This window comes from Pelmatolapia mariae, linkage group LG18 (assembly GCF_036321145.2).
Source record: "Pelmatolapia mariae isolate MD_Pm_ZW linkage group LG18, Pm_UMD_F_2, whole genome shotgun sequence".
Lineage (NCBI taxonomy): Eukaryota > Metazoa > Chordata > Actinopteri > Cichliformes > Cichlidae > Pelmatolapia > Pelmatolapia mariae.
The window spans coordinates 18,227,614-18,244,690 of record NC_086243.1 but is presented as its reverse complement, the minus strand read 5'-3'; the positions used below and the strand labels follow the sequence as shown (position 1 = coordinate 18,244,690).

The window sequence follows — 17,077 nt, the reverse complement described above, 5'->3', positions numbered from 1 at the left end:
CAAATGTAACATGATTGCATTCATATAGCACTTTTCTAGATCTTCTGTCCACTCAAAGTGTTTTTAACTAAAAGTCAAACTTCAGCTGTACATTTCAAGCACTTTATCTACCGCATATCAATAGGCGGTGTACAATCCCCACTGTGATTAACCTACCTGTTGCACAGAGCCAGAAAAACTGAAGCACATGCAGGCCCAGGGAGAATATTCTTACTCTACATGGGGGGCCCCTGAGATTTGAAGCGGGGACTTTCTTGCTGTGAGGTAACAACACTAACCACTGAACCAACATATTTCAACACTGTCTGTGTCAAGGCACCAAGTCTATAGACACCCTCTGAGTTCGGAATATTCTCTTTTCCTTACGTTCCCCATATATGATGATTGTTATTATTTCACTGTTTTGAGATTCCCCACAATCCTTCAGCTAAACGGTGTCAATATCTGTCACCATTGTTCCAAAAAATACAATTTTACATTTTATCATTTTCCTTGATTTGACCGACATGTAGCTAATCTAAAATCATTCTTAATATATAAAGGTAGAATTTGACCTAGAACAGTTTTTATCAAAAAAATTATACATGTTTACAAAAGTAAATACATATTTTAAAATATATATTTTTGAAAAGAAATCTCAGAATTTCAGACTAAAGAAAAAATTTTCTTTAGCCAAAACACACACACACACACACACACACACACACACACACACACACACACACACACACACACACGCTCTATCTATCTATCAGTGTGTGTGTGTGTGTGTGTGTTCCTGTCTAGCTATCTTTGTGAGGACCGAAATCTGCATTCTACTATACTTGTGAGAACTAACAGTCACCTGTGAGGACACACTCACCGGTCCTCACAAGTTTGAAGGCCTTTTTGAGGCTCAAAATGTGGTTTTAGTGTCAGGGTTACAATTAGGTTATGGTTAGGTTTAGGGTAAGGGTTAGGGTTAGGCATTCATTTTTAATGGTTATGGTTAGGGTAAGGGGCTAGGGAAACCATTTTGTCAATGAAGGTCCTCACTAAGATAGCTGAACAGGCGTGTGTGTGTGTGTGTGTGTGTGTGTGTGTGTGTGTGTGTGTGTGTGTGTGTGTGTGTGTGTGTGTGTGTGTGTGTGTGTGTGTGTTTGAATGTGTGTTCTGACTACAGCCACTCCTGGTGAGTAGCCTCATGTCTGCAGTTTGACAGGTGTTTAAAAGTTACATAGTAATGGAGTGAGATCAAATTGTATTCTTACAGTTTATTTGCTGATGTTATCTTTTGACTTTTCTGACACTAGTTCTTCAGAATAAACCAATAGCTTTTTTTTTTAACTGAACCTACACCAACCAGCAGATGTCAGCAAAACATTGTTAACTTTTAATGGGAGCGGACCTATTTATTTACCTTGACTAAATCATGTCTTTTTTCACATAAATTAATAAATAAACCCCAGCCGTTGTGACACAGCCAAACTTCTGTCACTCTGAATAACAGAATCAAAGGATGTCAGATACACACATGTATCACAGATAAATTCACAACAGTGTTACAGTGATTGCTGTGATGTATTTTGCAATGTCATTTTTGAGGTTAAAAATATCAAGTATTAGTTTGTGTATATCGTGCTCATATTGCATTATTAGCACAGTCAGATTCGTCAAGTCACTGAGTCAAGACGGAACAAACAGAATCACTCTCTTTTGGAGAAAGTGTTGCAGCTGATGTGTTACATGTGGTTTCATTTTCCTCTATAAAGTCTTTTAAACAATGTCTTGTGCATTAGCTGACTAAACTGTCAGCTCCAGAGCTTCAAGCTGCGAGTTTAGACAATGTCACTTGGAGTAACGGCCCATAAAGGCGGAAAAACTGAAGCCTGACTACAAATTATGTGGCTTCCTGCAAAGGGGGAAACACCATGGCAAATGTGTGAATGTGTTTTTCTTTTCTTTTTTTTTGTTTTTCTAACCAAATGTGACTTTTATTCATCCACCCTTTTTCTGCAAATGTGGGGAGCTCAAACATGAAACAAGCACAGTACACATGAGTAGTTAAAAAGTTTATTCCAAAATAAATTTGTTCTCATGGCAGTTTTATATTAAAATAATCTCCATGTTAATATCTGATTCTTATCCTTTTTTTAATAAAAAAATGTTTACAATAATAATTAAAGAAAATCGTGTGGTTTTATCTGTAGTTTGCTTTTACTGTAACTGTAACCTGTGACGCGAAAAGGGTGTGTGTTTGTGTTTGAGTCACTGATGCTGTAGGTGGGGGAGTCACATGTTTCGTCCTGAGTCCATAAATGTCACTTCCAGATAACAGTAATTCTGCAACTGTGTGACACACACGTACCCACCTACACACATGGACACATGTGCTTCGTCACACACACAACGGCACGTTGTACATTAAGCTGTCTGATTCTGATTATGTGACATTTCTGACTGTGAAGTAATGTGAAACACATTTTCATGCAGTGGACAATCGGGCAGTTTCAGGAGAACGATCTTTAAGAGAGAAAATTATTTAAGATTCATGAAAAAAAACAAAAACATTTTGGTCAGACGTTTGAAGCCATTGTGAAAGTAATGTGGTTTAAGTGTGAAGGAACTAAATGCAGAGATTGAAACTCTGGATCACAGAAGAAAAACATAACAAAACCTTTATCCCTCGTCCTTCAGCATTAACCTCTAGGGCTTCAGCAGCGTGAGGAATTCCACTCGACTCATTTTGGCATTATTCATCTTATACTGCCTAGCAATTCACAAAGTGCCATCTCGTGTCATGAATATCGTTCGTTGGCTACCTTGTGTTTCAGAATCTACCCTCAGGCATGGGAAACAGAGAACTCCTCCCTGTGTAAACCGGCACTTGGACCACAAAGGTAGTTTTCCTTCCTACTTATTAGGCCACTAGTTTCAGGTCAAGAGGAACAGGTATAGTTTCCCTACAACTTACGGGATGAGTGTGATTTTCCAGTCAGCTTCCGTCAGTTCACTTAGTTCAGTGCTAAACATGACCAGCAGTAGAACAGCTCATGGACAGCAGCATGGGTTGTAAGCCCTGTAATACAGAATGCTGTATCTCTCTACGTTTCAATAGGGGAAATGGGTTAAAATGATGTTTTGAATGCTTGACAAAGAAGAGAGCGTCCATGGTTACAAAAAGGCTGTTTTGAAACTTTTTTAAAAAATTTCTGTAGAAACTCTAATATCAGTAATGAGCTTTTGACCCCTTAGATTATCTTGCAACATCTTGCAGGAGGGGTGCGTGAGAACCAGATTGAGATTGAGAACCAGTGTTCAAGGCTTTTTGTGCATCTGTATTATAATTTTCTCTCACTTTCTTCCAGCTCTATCAATAAAACTAAGAATTTGGGAAATACATTGGACTACACTATCTTATGATTCACTTCCCTATCTAGCAACTGTTATTTACCATATCGAGTATTGTAGTCGAGTGTAGAAATACATTGTGCTAAGAAGTAGAGCTGGCTATTGTCTTCAGTGCCACTTAACTGCATAAGACCAAGAATCACATTTTCAGCTGTTACCTGTAAATAACTAACTAAATAACTATTCATTCATGTTGTTTTATCGCTTTAACATATCAGTGTTTGTCTTAGGGGCCATTCTTCCTGTGCACCTGTGCTAGTACTTCCTGTCTCAGTTGCCCTCCGCTCTCCTCATCCCCCCACCCACAAACCGCATCCTTCACACTGTCACAATAATATTTGTTGAAAAAAAAAATTTACTCCACAGTCACAGACACAAAGACTACGATGCATAGGTGTGCTAGTGAAAACAGGGTCTTCCCCATCTCTACCCCTAGCTAACGTGACAGTTTCTACCGCTTACTGTACACAGGACTGCAGTCACAAGCGATGATAAAAAGTTGAAGCATTACATTCACAGTCCTGTACATTTGTGTGCATGTGTATGTATGTATGTATGTGTGTGTGTGTGTGTGTGTGTGTGTGTGTGTGTGTGTGTGTGTGTGTGTGTGTGTGTGTGAGTGTGTGTGTTTTTGTATGCATGTCACTCCTGAATATGCTGCAGAGGTCTCTGGGAAGAGGGATAGTCAATTGTAGGAGAGGTGTTTTGTTCCTGGATGTGTTCATAGCTCCGTAGGTAGTGACCATTGTTCTGCTGGTAATAGTACACGAGTTTCCTGGCAAACAAAGGCTCCACCTAAAAGGAGAACATGACGATGTATGAAACATGTATGTTAACGTACCTATACAAGCAAAGACCATTGCTAAAACAACCAGTGGAAAAAGGAGACTTTATGGCTTTTATTTCTGATTTTTCCCTCCCAAAAATCATGAATATAAACCCTAATTAATATCAAAAATGCCGAAATAATATATCAGTCTGGTTAGCTAACTAGTTAGCTAGCTTGAAAGAAAATGACATTTTTTCTTTTTTTTTAAACAAATAATGGGAAATTGGGCCCATTTGTTGTAAAACAAAATTAATGACTTGTGAAATTGTTAATTAATTTTTTAATTATTAATTTTTAAATGGAATATCGCCTTTTCAGCCACCATCCATCCCTCTCTCCAGTGGCCGTTATGAATGTACATCTCTCACATAAAAACATGCTAATCAATCACCAGCAAAATCCATTTTCTGTTATTTTACGAATGACGAATGAAAGCTGCTGACCTTAGTTATACATCTAATGGTATAACTAACATGCAACTTCCAAGAAACAGACAGTTTTCAGTTACAAATAAAATCTAAGAAAACAAGTGAAATATAGCTTTAGCTTTAGCTCCAGTATCATAAACAGCAGAGGCTCTTGTTTAACTACACTGATTCCAATTAAAAAGCTGCACATTTCTGTGGAATAAAAAAGATTTGAGGAAGTCAGACGTGTAATGTCAGTACGCTTTTGACCAAATATGTAGAGATACTGCTAGGATGGTATTCAGATCTCTTGTTTTCTGAAAATATTCATTTTCTAATATTAATACAGACTACTTTGATTGATAATTTAAAATCTGTTTTCATCACCTACAGTTATTGTTCTTTTTGCTTTGTTTTTTGTTTTATTGGGTAAAGTTTTACAGTTTTAAGCAAGTTTTATGTACCTGTGCTGTGATCATCTTCCTAGGGCGTTGTGGGTCAGGATATTCGTCTCCAAAACATAGCACCACCTGGTGTCTTGGTACATGACGACCATTATGGGAAAAATCTTGAAGTTCTGTTAGAAAAAAGAACAAGGTAAGAAAGTATAACAAAAAAAATGAGGTGTAATAAACACAAAACCCAATATGTACTCAGCCTTGTCATGTTTAGATTTCAGGTTACTAAAAAAGACATTAAAACCCCCTTTTTGCTAACGTGACATTTTCCTTAATCATGATGACTTTTCTGGAAACTACTGATGAGAATGACGCAAATTTAACGTAAAATGGCACACCAAGCATTATCTTGCAGTGTGGTGGACCACAGGAGGTGGGTGGGGACTCCACATACTTCGGCCCCCTGCTGAGAATGTGAGTGGCTTCTTAATGCTACCTCAAGACTTAAGAGGGACTTACCCAGACACACCACCTGCAGCTATCTCCACCTTCTTCATTGTCATCTCCATTATCAAAACCATTATCAATATGATCAAAAGCCATCGACATGCTTTAAGTAACTGAAGCTGTTTACCATTACAATGTTAATTATTCAAACCTATCAAGGAATTTAATGACCAATTGTTGTTTGTTTTTCCATACAAGTATCCTCTACGCTAGGACAAAAGAAAAGATGGAGCAGAAGATATATTGGCTTAAACAGACACAAATGTCTATTGAAAACAAGTGTGTGTTTAATCTGTATGATCTGAATAGCAAATTGAATGGAAACTCATGAAATCATTTTGTCCTGCAAGAAATATTGTAAAAGCTTGCAATACAATTCAGCATAATGGAATAAAAACACCTCAAATTATGAGTTTTAAATAAGAAAAATAACCAGTTCTCAAAAATAACACATTTTACTAATATACTTCGGTATATATTTATAGCTCTTATATTTTAAAGGCAGTCAGTGTGAGCTATACGTTACGTCTAAATTACCAACAGTTATGGGGAAATTCTACAGTATAAGGCAGGTTTAGTTACTTATTTCTTTGACGATTCAGATTTTGGATCCATAATATTGCTTCATTATAGATCAAACTACTAAACTATGGAGAAAGCCAGGATTTTACATGGTAACACTTTTACTTTAACCTTACCTATTTGGCATTTAAAAGAAGCTGTACAGTCCAGATCTGGGCATATGTTTGTTAAATGGATTTGTCAGTGGGCAACCAGTGTATAAGTATAGAAAATGTTTTTTCATCATGAAACTCAAGGTTAACATATTCTGTGCAAATTCTAAAGACTTTTTTTCCTATTTAAAAAAAAAGACAATTATCAGTGAAAAGATTTTCTGACCTAACTTAAATAAAAGCCCTGAAGAGCACTTTCACCATTGTGGTCCACAAACAGAACAGAAAGTTAACATTTACAGTTTCACAAAAGCAGAAATATTGCATTGGACTGCATCACTTTTCGTTGGCGTTTTTGTGTGCTGTAGGTGGAAACACTGTAGCACAGCAGATATCACTTACCAATAAGGAATTGATGGGTGTCAAACAATTTGCATGACTGCTCCTTCTCCAACTTGTTGGGTTTATCCATATATGGAGCCAGAGGTCCTTCCCAATATACTCTGCCTTGGCACAGGCGCTTAGCATACAGCCCATCGGCTGCCATCCACAGAAGCACTCCCTTGTCTAGTATGTTAGGAAGCATCTCAGCACCCTGTCTCTGAGATTCAGGGTATGGGAATGGGAAAAGAATGACTTCTGCCCCACTGTGAAACTTGTCCTCTGGGCATGGAGAAGAAGGAGAGGAAGAGGAGGGAGAGGAGGAAGAAGTGATCCGGCATCCTTGCTGGCTGGTGGTGGTAACTTCCTTTACCAAAGTCTCTCTGTAGAATAGGGACACGTGCAGGCTAAAATCTGAAGGAAAGAGAAAAGCATATATCAGGAATATAATAATTTGAGCCTTACTGTTTGATAAAATGTAGGCCTCGAAAATTGCTAAGCTTAAATAAAACTTTTATTTTCGCAGTCTTTGCATATAGAGTATTGCTTATTTCCTTCTAACCTTTCCCCAAATATTCTCAACCCTGAGTTTTAGTCTATTTTAAATAGACATGTTTCATGTTCTGAGATTTAGAAAATGGAAATACTAAATGCGTAATGTGTTTGTAGTTTCTTACCTAGCCACACAAATAGATGTAGTGTATATTAGTGAATATTTAGAAACAAGCATAGGAGTTAGTAAGAGTATCTGTTTAAATGGGCCTGAAACAGTTCTTTACCTGTTATGGCATTGTTATGGTCCACTGCATACATGGGCGGTTGAGACTCTGAAAAGTAGGTGTGGAAGGAGAGCTGAATACCTGCATGAAATTAATGAAATAAAATAAATGCGTGCAATGATTAGAAGGGGAGCGTGCAAAAATTTAAAAGGGCAGGAAGCATAATTTTGAACTCTTATTTGTAACAAAGGAAGTATGAAGAATGTATCTCATCTAGCGCACCATAGCATGAGTGTGGAACTGTGGATAATCACTCTTAAAGCCAGGTTTGCCTACAGGTGGTAACATCAAATATATATCATAATTTGTAAGGAAGCTACTGCAGCTAAATAGTTGTTTACATGTTATTTAAGATTTGCTTTTGATTAATGGTATATTGATACGCTTAAAATATAACGCTCTGACTGAAAGTAATTAAACTACTACAACTACGACTGGATAAAAGCATTGCATTACAAAATAAAAAGACATGATTGGAAGTTCCCTTTATACTTAATCTTTTACATCATTCAGTCTGGAACAGAAATCACTGAAACTTTTGAAAAATGCTAGCCCATTGTGAATGTCATATCTGTAAAGCGTAAGGTGAATATCGTACCGTTTTCTGAGTGTGACCCTGGCCAGGCCCGACTGATTGATGATGGATAGTGGCACTGACTATACTGCAGCTCTGGAAGTGGCCCGTGGTGATGTGGAAGAGGCTGTTGTTCTGGAGGTGCGTGGTAATCTCTCCAGTCCCTTCTCTCCTGAGAAACCATAAAACCAGGTACCTGAAAGATCAAACGAGTGGTCACTCAGAAAGTATGTCATTAAACCGAAACATTTCGTTCCTGTGTATGTGCTAGCCACAAAATCTGCTGACCTGATTGTGCAGGGATGTATATGGAGGAATATAGCTAAGGGTATTTGCATGTGGTGAGGTCTCCTCCACACTGGTCATCTTCATTCCTGTAAAAAAAAAAAAAAACAACCCAAAAATGATTTCCCAAATAATCAATTTAAAAATAAAGGAGAAATCGTGTTAAAAGAAAGATTCAGAACAACAATGCTTTATTGCACAGAGTTGTAAAAATATGTGAGGTGCAATATGTCACAAACCACACTAATCAAATTTATTTTGGCAGGGCTGAACTGTGAATATGTTTTGCACACTTGTGAAGCTGTGCTATTTTAATTTGAGTGACAGGGTTATTTTCAAAGCTAGTGCAACAGATGATTGAGTTCATCTGAATCTTGTTTATTTGGAGAATAAAGTGTTAGTACAGATAGCAAGAATTGCTCTGGTGTGACAAAAAGCGTTGTATGATGGCAGAGACTTAGTTATGCAAGGCTGGAGGTCGTCTGGTTGTGTTATGTGCACCCTGCACTTAGTAACCGAAGCCCTCTAAAAAAAGCACTACGGCCTTTTTGGTACATGCTTTGGCTTCCTTTGTGCTTCCTGCCTCATCACAACTGCAGTGGTGCATATGTATGTTAAAAAAAATGCCATAGACTATAAACAATATAAGTTGCTGTGTGAAATGTGGCAGTATTCTGTATGTGCAAGTGAATCAATGGTATGGCTATGGCATGCTTGTAGCCTGTACTACTTGCACAGGAATCCAAATACAACCATTTTACTCCAAGCTACATGTGACATGTCCTACACGGGTAGCTAAAAGTGGTGCTTCATGCAATTCTACACAGCTTTAGAGTATTTTGCATGAACAATATCTAACCATATGTAATACTTACCTTTTTTGGCTCCCTCTGGAATGATTCTGTACACTTTGTATGGCTCAGAGATGTCCAGTTGGCTTCTTTCAACTATTTCATCAAAGTCATTGCTTTTATTAAGGGCACAGCGTAGTCTGGTTTTCCATGTAGGGGGGTCTGGTTTATCTACACCTTCCTTATATTTTCCCTTGAACATCGCCCATGCCTGCATTAATCAGTGAAGAGATTTTTCTTTAAACTTCCTCTTTAGTCATGCCAAAGCAAGTCAGGAGTTTGGAATGAAATAGCACATGTTTAGTAGCTTACATTTTTCATACTTTTTGCTGCAATAATTCATGCAAAGCGTTCAAAATGCAATTGTCAGATGTTTTAGGTGCACTGTGAGGAGAAAGATGGGATGGTCTGACCTTAAAGAGTGCAGCATCCTCCTCTCTGTTATAGTCTTGTTTTCCTGCATGCTTCCACGGAATCCTAAAGATGGTTTTTTCATCGTTCTCCCAAACCAGGCCAGGATATCTCCCGCTGTCAATCTGATCGATGAGCCACTGTCTCAGTTTGCCATTGCCGCAACTGACTGGCAGGCCACTGTCTTCATCCAGGTTCATCTGTGCAAACTGATATAAAATGAGATCAAACTCGACACATATAAGACCTGTGGGCGCAGTAAACGTTCTAGCTTATTTATTATTTTTGATTCTAAGTTTTAGTCCTCGCCCCAAATCTGATATTATTAATTTGCCGATTCGACCACTTACAACATTTTTTGTTGCAATTTTAAACCGAAAAGTCATCGTTTTTTTAATTAATGAAAGATTTGCCCTGTTAGTGAGCTCAAGCTCGCAGAGAATTTCCTCATGCAGTCACGTCGTAAGTAAAGGACGTGATCTGGCTCAAGTGAGTAAATATAACAATCACGTTTGGCACAATTTCCTTTTTCTGTCAGAGAAGTGTGACTTATATGAGACGCGTGCATAAATTAAAAAGAAAGTGTTATGATTCATCTGCAAGAGTTTAATCCCAAGTTTACAGAGGTGTGTAGCGGATTTTTTTTTAATGCTGTATTGTTTAGGAGCTATAACTCTAATTTAATGCCAAAATTACACAAACTAGTTCATGTTTTTGCCCATGTAGTTAAATGCTGACATTTTCACCTGACTAAAACTTGTGGGGTCTCATGAGAATATTAAATATTTACATGTATTTTTATGATGACAGAATATATAGAGAGCGAGACAGAGAGATTGTGTGAATTTTCTTTATAAAATGCGCTGATCTGGCTTACCTTTGAATATGTCAGGTCCACCGTTGAAATCTGTTTTGAAGCTTTCGAGTTCCAATTCTTCAACGTTATCACATCTTAATTTGTTAAAGGGAGGAGCCTATCGGGCTCTGAGAAGTTCAAGAGGAGATGTTAAGCGCTCGGGCGTTCATTTCTGTGAAACTCGGCGCCCACACAGCGCTGCGGTGGGGAATCCCTTTAGAGACACCCTGAGCAGACACTGGGACGGAATGGAACAATTACCTGTAAGCTACGCTCATAAAAATATTTCCCCACCAATTTATTCTTGCAAAAGTCCGCACGTCCAACCTATTTTCCACAAATAAAACTGCTGACGGAAACGCCTTTAAAGTCTTTCATGTGCTATTTGTTAGCAGAGGTAGATGATGACAGGACTTAATTAATTATCGTCAAAAGAAAAGCCATGGTTGAATTCATAATGCTTCTCATTATAGGAGGGCTTTGTTAGTAATACCGCCATCAAGTGGCTGCCCATGCTCCTCCCCAGCTATCTGAAGCGTGTAGGAGACTGCTGCATATAAAATCTCATAATGGTAAAACAAAAGTGATGTATTTTAGTTTCTTTTAGTCTCTGCGACACCTGCAAAAAAGACCGATTAAAAGAACTCTATCTTGGTGTTTTTGATGCCACCATGCATGACCTCCCCCGAACACAGACAAACAGGAAGACAACCAGGAAACAGAGCTGTAAACTGAGCACAGAGTGTGTCTTATCACCTTCAGCATGACAGCCCACTGACCAAAAACCTCACAAAACACTTGAATTCATTACTTTTATTGGACAATATGAAATCATAACAGCACACAGTTCAGAACATTTATAAGTTAAGAAAACAATACCAGGAACATCAAGTAATCAACACTAAAAATGACTGTGGACTGTACACAATAATGAATAGTCTTTTGCAGTATTTTATGTCCATGATATTTAAAGAATCCTTCCATTTGCGTTACAAACACAGACTTCCAGATGGGTCTGTAACTTGTCTTGCCATAATCCTCCAAAGACCTCATCAAAACAGCTCATCAGATACCTCCAGGTGGGGTGTTTGCAAGTTCTTCTATTGCTTCAGCCTTGACTTTAGATGCCTGATCAAGCAAGTCACGTATATCAGCTTCATCATTAAAAGGATTCTCCTTGTATTCCGTCCGTAGCCACTCTCTGAACTGTAGGAAGAAAAGGTTAAGTCTGTTAAAAGCAACGTAGGCAATTTTACTACATATAAAACAACAATGATGTCAGTTTGAATTGCAAGGGTATACTTCCTGTCTTTTCATGCTTCATTTTCAATATGCTGGCTTTGTTACCACCAACCTGTTCAGCTTGAGTTTTTTCAAATTCCTGGAGCTGCCGCTGGAAGCCCAGGTTTGGGCCAGCGCACGGCCGGACCACCTTCACCGCAGCCAGGGCTTCCTGCCAGCCCAATCCTGTCACCGTCATTATGTAAGCTACAACCAGCGTGACACTACGGGACACACCAGCCAAACTGTATGAAGAGCGGGATGGAAAGCAAACACTACAAGATTTAGCAATTATAAATAAATCATTGTCAGCATTCACCCATGACACATTTACTGTAGATAGCAAATGACTTTCTGTCTAAACTGGCTCGTGTTACATTTGTACAAGCAAGCGCAATGTCCTGGTTTGAGCGATTTGTCCTCATTTAGAAAAATGTAGATGAATATTCAGAGTGTGCAGTTGTTTATTAATAACACAAGCAAATAAAACTATCATGCAAAGAAGTAGCGGTGGTAATAAGGTGGAATGAAAGTCCAATTCTGACAGTAATCACTGCATTTAACACGGCGCATCTTGTTTAAAAAGGAAGATAAGTTCGGGAAGTCCAGTCCAGCAACTGGAAAAAAAGATTTGTTACCAGGAATATGTATAATTCTGTATTCTGTGCACACAGTTTATTGCACAATTATACTGCAAGCAAAGGTAAAGGTGAGATACATAAAATAAATGAATAAGTTTTGGCCTTTGCAATGAACAAGGGACTAAGAATTCATAATTAGAGAAGGCATTGTAAAAGCAGCTCTTAAAAATAGCCACTTGTATTTCTGAGAAGACCCTCTGTCTAGCCAAATATAACTTTACCCTGTGAACACTTGGTCAGCTACCCTAGTACACGAACACAATGCAGTCAGACTTGTTACTGTACTCTGTTTTAGGAAGTTCAAGAATAGGTTTTTATCACTTAATCTCTTCTGCAAAGCAGTCACACATGAGTTCATTTGTGCACTTGTTTGTTGTGATCTGGGTTTTTTTTTTCAGTTTTAAATTAACTACATTTAAACTTCACCATGTCTGCAACTGTTTGAGACAGACAGAGTGAATCTATGTGGGTCCGTTATTCAAATTTCACCTCTCAAGCTTGAGTGAACCTAAATTCTAGCTTGCAGGTAGAGATACAAGTAATCTAGGTCTCACCAGTGAACTAGGCAGCCTTCTCCTTTTAGGCGGGACTCGTGCATGAAAACAATACTTTGTTTGAAGTACTGAGATCTGTGGGGTACAAAAAAAGGAATGTAAAAATGGCTCATGACTACCTAAAAACTGCTATGCCAACACAAAATCGCAGACTATATGCTGTTATTTTATCTTTGCCATGTTTTTGTGCAAGGCGAGGGAATGTTTTTGTAACTGGCATGTGAAACTATTGCTCATCCTCTCCCCATGAGGATCAGGGTGTGTTCATCTCAAGTAGCTGGTGTCATATTTCATGCAACAGGTCTCGAACAGCAAGTGTCATGTTCTCAAAACCTTAGAGGTATGAGACATATGGGGGTGGTAAAGATGGCAGGTGCACATGTGTGCATATTTGTAGCATATCACATGTACAGCTCTGTGAAAAGATTTCCTCCCTTCCTGAGTTCTTTTGTGTGTTTTTGTCATACTTATGTGTTTCAGATTTTTTGAATTTCACTCCACATCCAGCCTGGATTACTGCCAGACATGTTAAATTTGTTATATCTGGTGTAAAACTAACAAAAGCATCTCATAAAAAGAATATCATAGCAACCGTCAAACATGGTGGTGGTAGTGTGATGGTCTGGGGCTGCTTTGCTGCTTCAGGACCTGAACAACTAGTCATAATTGACAGAAACATGAATTCTGCTCTCCACCAAAAAGTCATGAAGGAGAATCTCCGGCTGTCAGTTCTTGAAGTTTAAGCACATTTGGGTTATGCACACACCAGCAAGTCCACCTCTGAAGGGGTCAAAATGAAGGGTTTGGAGTGGCCTAGTCAAATCAGACTGAGATGCTTTGGTATGACCTTAAACAGGCCTTTCATGCTGGAAAACCCACCAATGTGGCTGAATTAAAACAATTCTGCAAAGATGAGTGGGCCAACATATCTCCACAGTGATGCTAAAGGGTGGCAACACCAGTGATTAGTTTTAGGGGCAGTTATTTTTTCAATAGGGCGAGGCGGGTTTGGATAACTTTTTCCCTTAATAAATGAAACTATCATTTATAAAAATAAGAAATCAGGAAGAGGGCAAACACTTTTTCACAGCACTGAACATGTCTAGGTGTGTTTGTGTATACCTATGCCAGCTAGCCAGCATACCACTTGCCAACAATCGTGTTATAATTCAAGGACTTAGCTGCAAGACATTGGTCATTGCTTTTAATGTGAATATAATTAAAGACTATTGTAACACAAGCACCACCCTTGGCCATCTTCTCTAGTTTCACATAAAAATAACTGCGTGTATTTGAACGTCACACATACCTACCAAAATAAGAGCCAAGAGCTCAGTCCATTTGTGTTACTGTGCTCTTGTCAGAAAATAAATGTTTAGCTTGGGAAAGCATATCATTTACACTTTATCTTGGAGAAAATGAACCTCAGACGCCCACACAAAGAAGCCTCAAATGGATGTAGTACTCTCTCACTCTGCCTCAGCTTTTCATTGTTCTGTGCCGCGCTGCTGTGCTGCACAATTTGGTACTTACAGGTTTTGTGTGGGAAGGTCAGCTGCTGAAATGCAGAGATAGGTCATCTCCTGGTGGACAGAGTACACTAGTCAAATGTCACGTTCTCCTAAATATTTAACACAGATCAGCTAACAGAATGAAGAATATAATAAATGTCACCAACACACCAACACAATCAGTGATTATGGTGAGGGCAGGCTGTGTAACTAAAGCTGATTAGCCACTATACTAAAAATGCCAGCCTAATTGTTCTGTTGTCCCATTAAATTAGCTCTGAGCTGTCAGGTCATGGACCTGGGAACTCTTTGGTGTCCTGCGGCAACCTCAGCCGATCAGGTTTGTTCCAACTTATCCTGCTGATGCTTGATGGGATCTTGGAAGTTTAGAAACCATGACAAGACCAACCTTGGGCTCTCTGTTGCATTTCTCTCTTTGTAAATAGTTTGTGCTCTCTATCCCTGCTGTTCAGGAGGTACCATTGGCAGGGTGGGGGGTGTCTCTACATGTTAAAGCGTCAAAATCAATAATCCAGAAAAAAAATAATAATGAAGAGAGACCACATAGTCCGAGCTGGTTGAGACAAGAACAACCGCCTACTCTGAAACCCACGCAGGCACACAACTCAGCACACTGACAAACCAACTGCTGTTGACTGGCATTTTACATGATACTCTAAAGAATCACATGAGTAAAAGAAAGTTCCCTGTGTATGTTTTACTCGCACGGAAATGAGAGCTGTTTGCTCAAGGAAAAGAGCTACTGATACACAGTGCTTCCTGAACAACCTGACAGACCGGGTCAACTGTGGAGGGTGTCTGACTGCTCTCAGCCAATCAATCTGCTCAGCGTGTTTGCTTGATGAGTCTATTTAAAAATTTATTAGAAATTCAATATGTGTACCTCTATGATACACCTGGGTGCTGAGACATTATGAGACAAAGAGAGCTTCTCACCTGGAGGATAGGAGCTGCACTGTCATGAATGGACAGGATGTGTGTAATGTTGTTTCTGGCTAACTGTTCTCTGTCCCTTGCATCTGACAGAAACACATAACAGCACAGTTGAACAGCGTTATTATATCTGCACACATATAAGAAGTCAATCAAAAATAATAATAATAATAATAATAAAGAGAAAATGAGACACACCTTTGAAATTTCCCAGGTATAAATCAGGAAGGACCTATAAGGAAAAAGAATACCGATTGCTATATCAAAACCAATGATTGATACTGAGGTGGTGCAAACTGATTAAAGACCAATCAGCTATAAAGATAAATGAAACCCTAGAAATATGAAGTTATAATTACAAATTGTGTCCTTTGATGATCTGAATAGATAAATATTCAGCCAATAAATGATAATAACTAAAAAATAAAATAAAAAAAAATAAAAAAAAACAATAACTATGCCAAAATAATTCAAGTTTGATCACTGAACTGGGCTGTGATTAAGTATTCTAACAGCGATGCTACATTTCCTAATATTGCAAAGTTAACGAGGAACCAAACTTTTTATTCTATGAAACATCCAAAAATGACCAGCACCTATCTTTAAAACACTGAGCACCGCTCACACAATAACTCCAACCTGAGGAGCACGGAAGAGAGGAAAATCGTACCTTGTTGATGCCATTACCCATGCTGAAAGACCCGCCTCACAGGAGAAGAGTTGGAAGAAATGTCACACGCTGCAGCCTCGGCGCTGGAAAACGCGTATCCAGCGTCTCGATGCCTTCCCAAACCCGCTGAAGGGGAGCAAACGCAGTAGGTCTGCGTCCGAGCGAGCCGAGCACTGCTGCCCGAGGTTCCCGAGGTGGATGCTGGGAGCTGTAGTTTCCTAACGCAAAGGGCGTTGCAGACCTGTAGTAGATGTGTGTGGAGGAGTTAAACAGCCACACATAAAAATATAATTAAAGAAATCAACGAAAGGCTCAGTAATTTAATCAATATTGATCATTTTGCATGAAAAAATGACATTGAATAATAATTTGAGTAATTTGGTTTTGTCTCTCTTGTTAATAATAAAGGCAGTCACAAAGTGTGTATAGATAGATAGATAGATAGATAGATAGATAGATAGATAGATAGATAGATAGATAGATAGATAGATAGATAGATAGATAGATAGATAGATAACAACACAGCCTTTTTGATGCTTTGCAGCCAGGACAAACAGGAAACAAGGCTATGAGTCAGGTACAGAATGGATCTTCTCACCTTCAACCAAAACCTCACAGAATACTTGACTTTTTTCCTTTGATGTCATAATAATAACACAGTGCAATAACACTGAAGATGCCTGTTTCTAACAAAGCAAAACACAAAGTATCCACAGGTTTGTTTGCTCTGTTCCATACAGACGACCCAGTCTGGATGCCATCACCACCACCAGAATGATGGCACCTGTGGAAAGGCTTTTCAAGCAGGACAAACAGGAAACAGATCTGCAAGCTGAGTACAGAATGTAACTTATCACCTTCAACCAAGAGAACCTTGACTTTATTCCTTTTATCTAACAGGTTGAAATAACTAAAATAGATTGAAAACACAGCGAAAACCACTGTTTGCAAAAAGTGAACTATAAAATATTTACTGATTTATTAATTAATAAATCAGTAAATATTACTGATTTCCCCTACAGACCAGCCAGTGTGGATGCCCTCTCCACCAACAACACAACTTTTATTGTGACACCTTTGGAAAGGCTCTTCCAGAAATCGCGCTTATCCAAATGATTTTCCAA

The 17,077-nt window shown here is 38.7% G+C and overlaps 2 protein-coding genes across 4 annotated transcripts; both read right to left on the bottom strand.

Moving 5' to 3' along the window:
• Positions 1 to 2,105: 2,105 nt before the first annotated feature.
• On the bottom strand, positions 2,106 to 10,417 carry irf4a (interferon regulatory factor 4a). Of its 3 annotated transcripts, none has more exons than XM_063461434.1 (9): positions 10,364 to 10,417; positions 9,489 to 9,686; positions 9,100 to 9,286; positions 8,228 to 8,313; positions 7,964 to 8,135; positions 7,366 to 7,446; positions 6,608 to 7,000; positions 5,091 to 5,203; positions 2,106 to 4,185 (listed from the first exon to the last, which is right to left on the bottom strand). In XM_063461434.1, exons 2-9 carry the CDS (start codon positions 9,684 to 9,686, stop codon positions 4,033 to 4,035), a joined length of 1,383 nt encoding a protein of 460 aa, XP_063317504.1. In that variant the 5' UTR covers positions 10,364 to 10,417; the 3' UTR covers positions 2,106 to 4,032. The 3 variants fall into 3 exon arrangements, with proteins under 3 accessions (XP_063317504.1, XP_063317503.1, XP_063317506.1); XM_063461433.1 differs by having other exon boundaries at positions 9,489 to 9,695; positions 10,364 to 10,406; XM_063461436.1 differs by having other exon boundaries at positions 7,366 to 7,413; positions 9,489 to 9,695; positions 10,364 to 10,406.
• A 720-nt stretch (positions 10,418 to 11,137) lies between these two features.
• dusp22b (dual specificity phosphatase 22b) lies at positions 11,138 to 16,121 on the bottom strand. The gene is made up of 7 exons (XM_063461889.1): positions 15,954 to 16,121; positions 15,482 to 15,515; positions 15,287 to 15,369; positions 14,352 to 14,401; positions 12,819 to 12,893; positions 11,697 to 11,868; positions 11,138 to 11,548 (listed from the first exon to the last, which is right to left on the bottom strand). The coding sequence occupies exons 1-7, from the start codon at positions 15,972 to 15,974 to the stop codon at positions 11,408 to 11,410; spliced, it is 576 nt and encodes a 191-aa protein (XP_063317959.1). The 5' UTR covers positions 15,975 to 16,121; the 3' UTR covers positions 11,138 to 11,407.
• Between the last annotated feature and the right edge of the window lie 956 nt (positions 16,122 to 17,077).

Bases quoted from the DNA above. Each gene is read 5' to 3' on its own strand.
- irf4a (XM_063461434.1), bottom strand. From the start codon at position 9,686: ATGAACCTGGATGAAGACAGTGGCCTGCCAGTCAGTTGCGGCAATGGC. The intron at 9,287-9,488 runs GTCAGACCATCC...TGATTAATGCAG, and splicing joins AGGATGCTGCACTCTTTAAG to GCATGGGCGATGTTCAAGGG. The intron at 7,447-7,963 runs GTACGATATTCA...AATTTCATGCAG, and splicing joins AGGGTCACACTCAGAAAACG to GTATTCAGCTCTCCTTCCAC.
- dusp22b (XM_063461889.1), bottom strand. From the start codon at position 15,974: ATGGGTAATGGCATCAACAAG. The intron at 14,402-15,286 runs GTGAGAAGCTCT...TCTGTCCACCAG, and splicing joins GTGCAGCTCCTATCCTCCAG to GAGATGACCTATCTCTGCAT. The intron at 12,894-14,351 runs GTAAGTACCAAA...TGTACCCCACAG, and splicing joins GACCTTCCCACACAAAACCT to ATCTCAGTACTTCAAACAAA.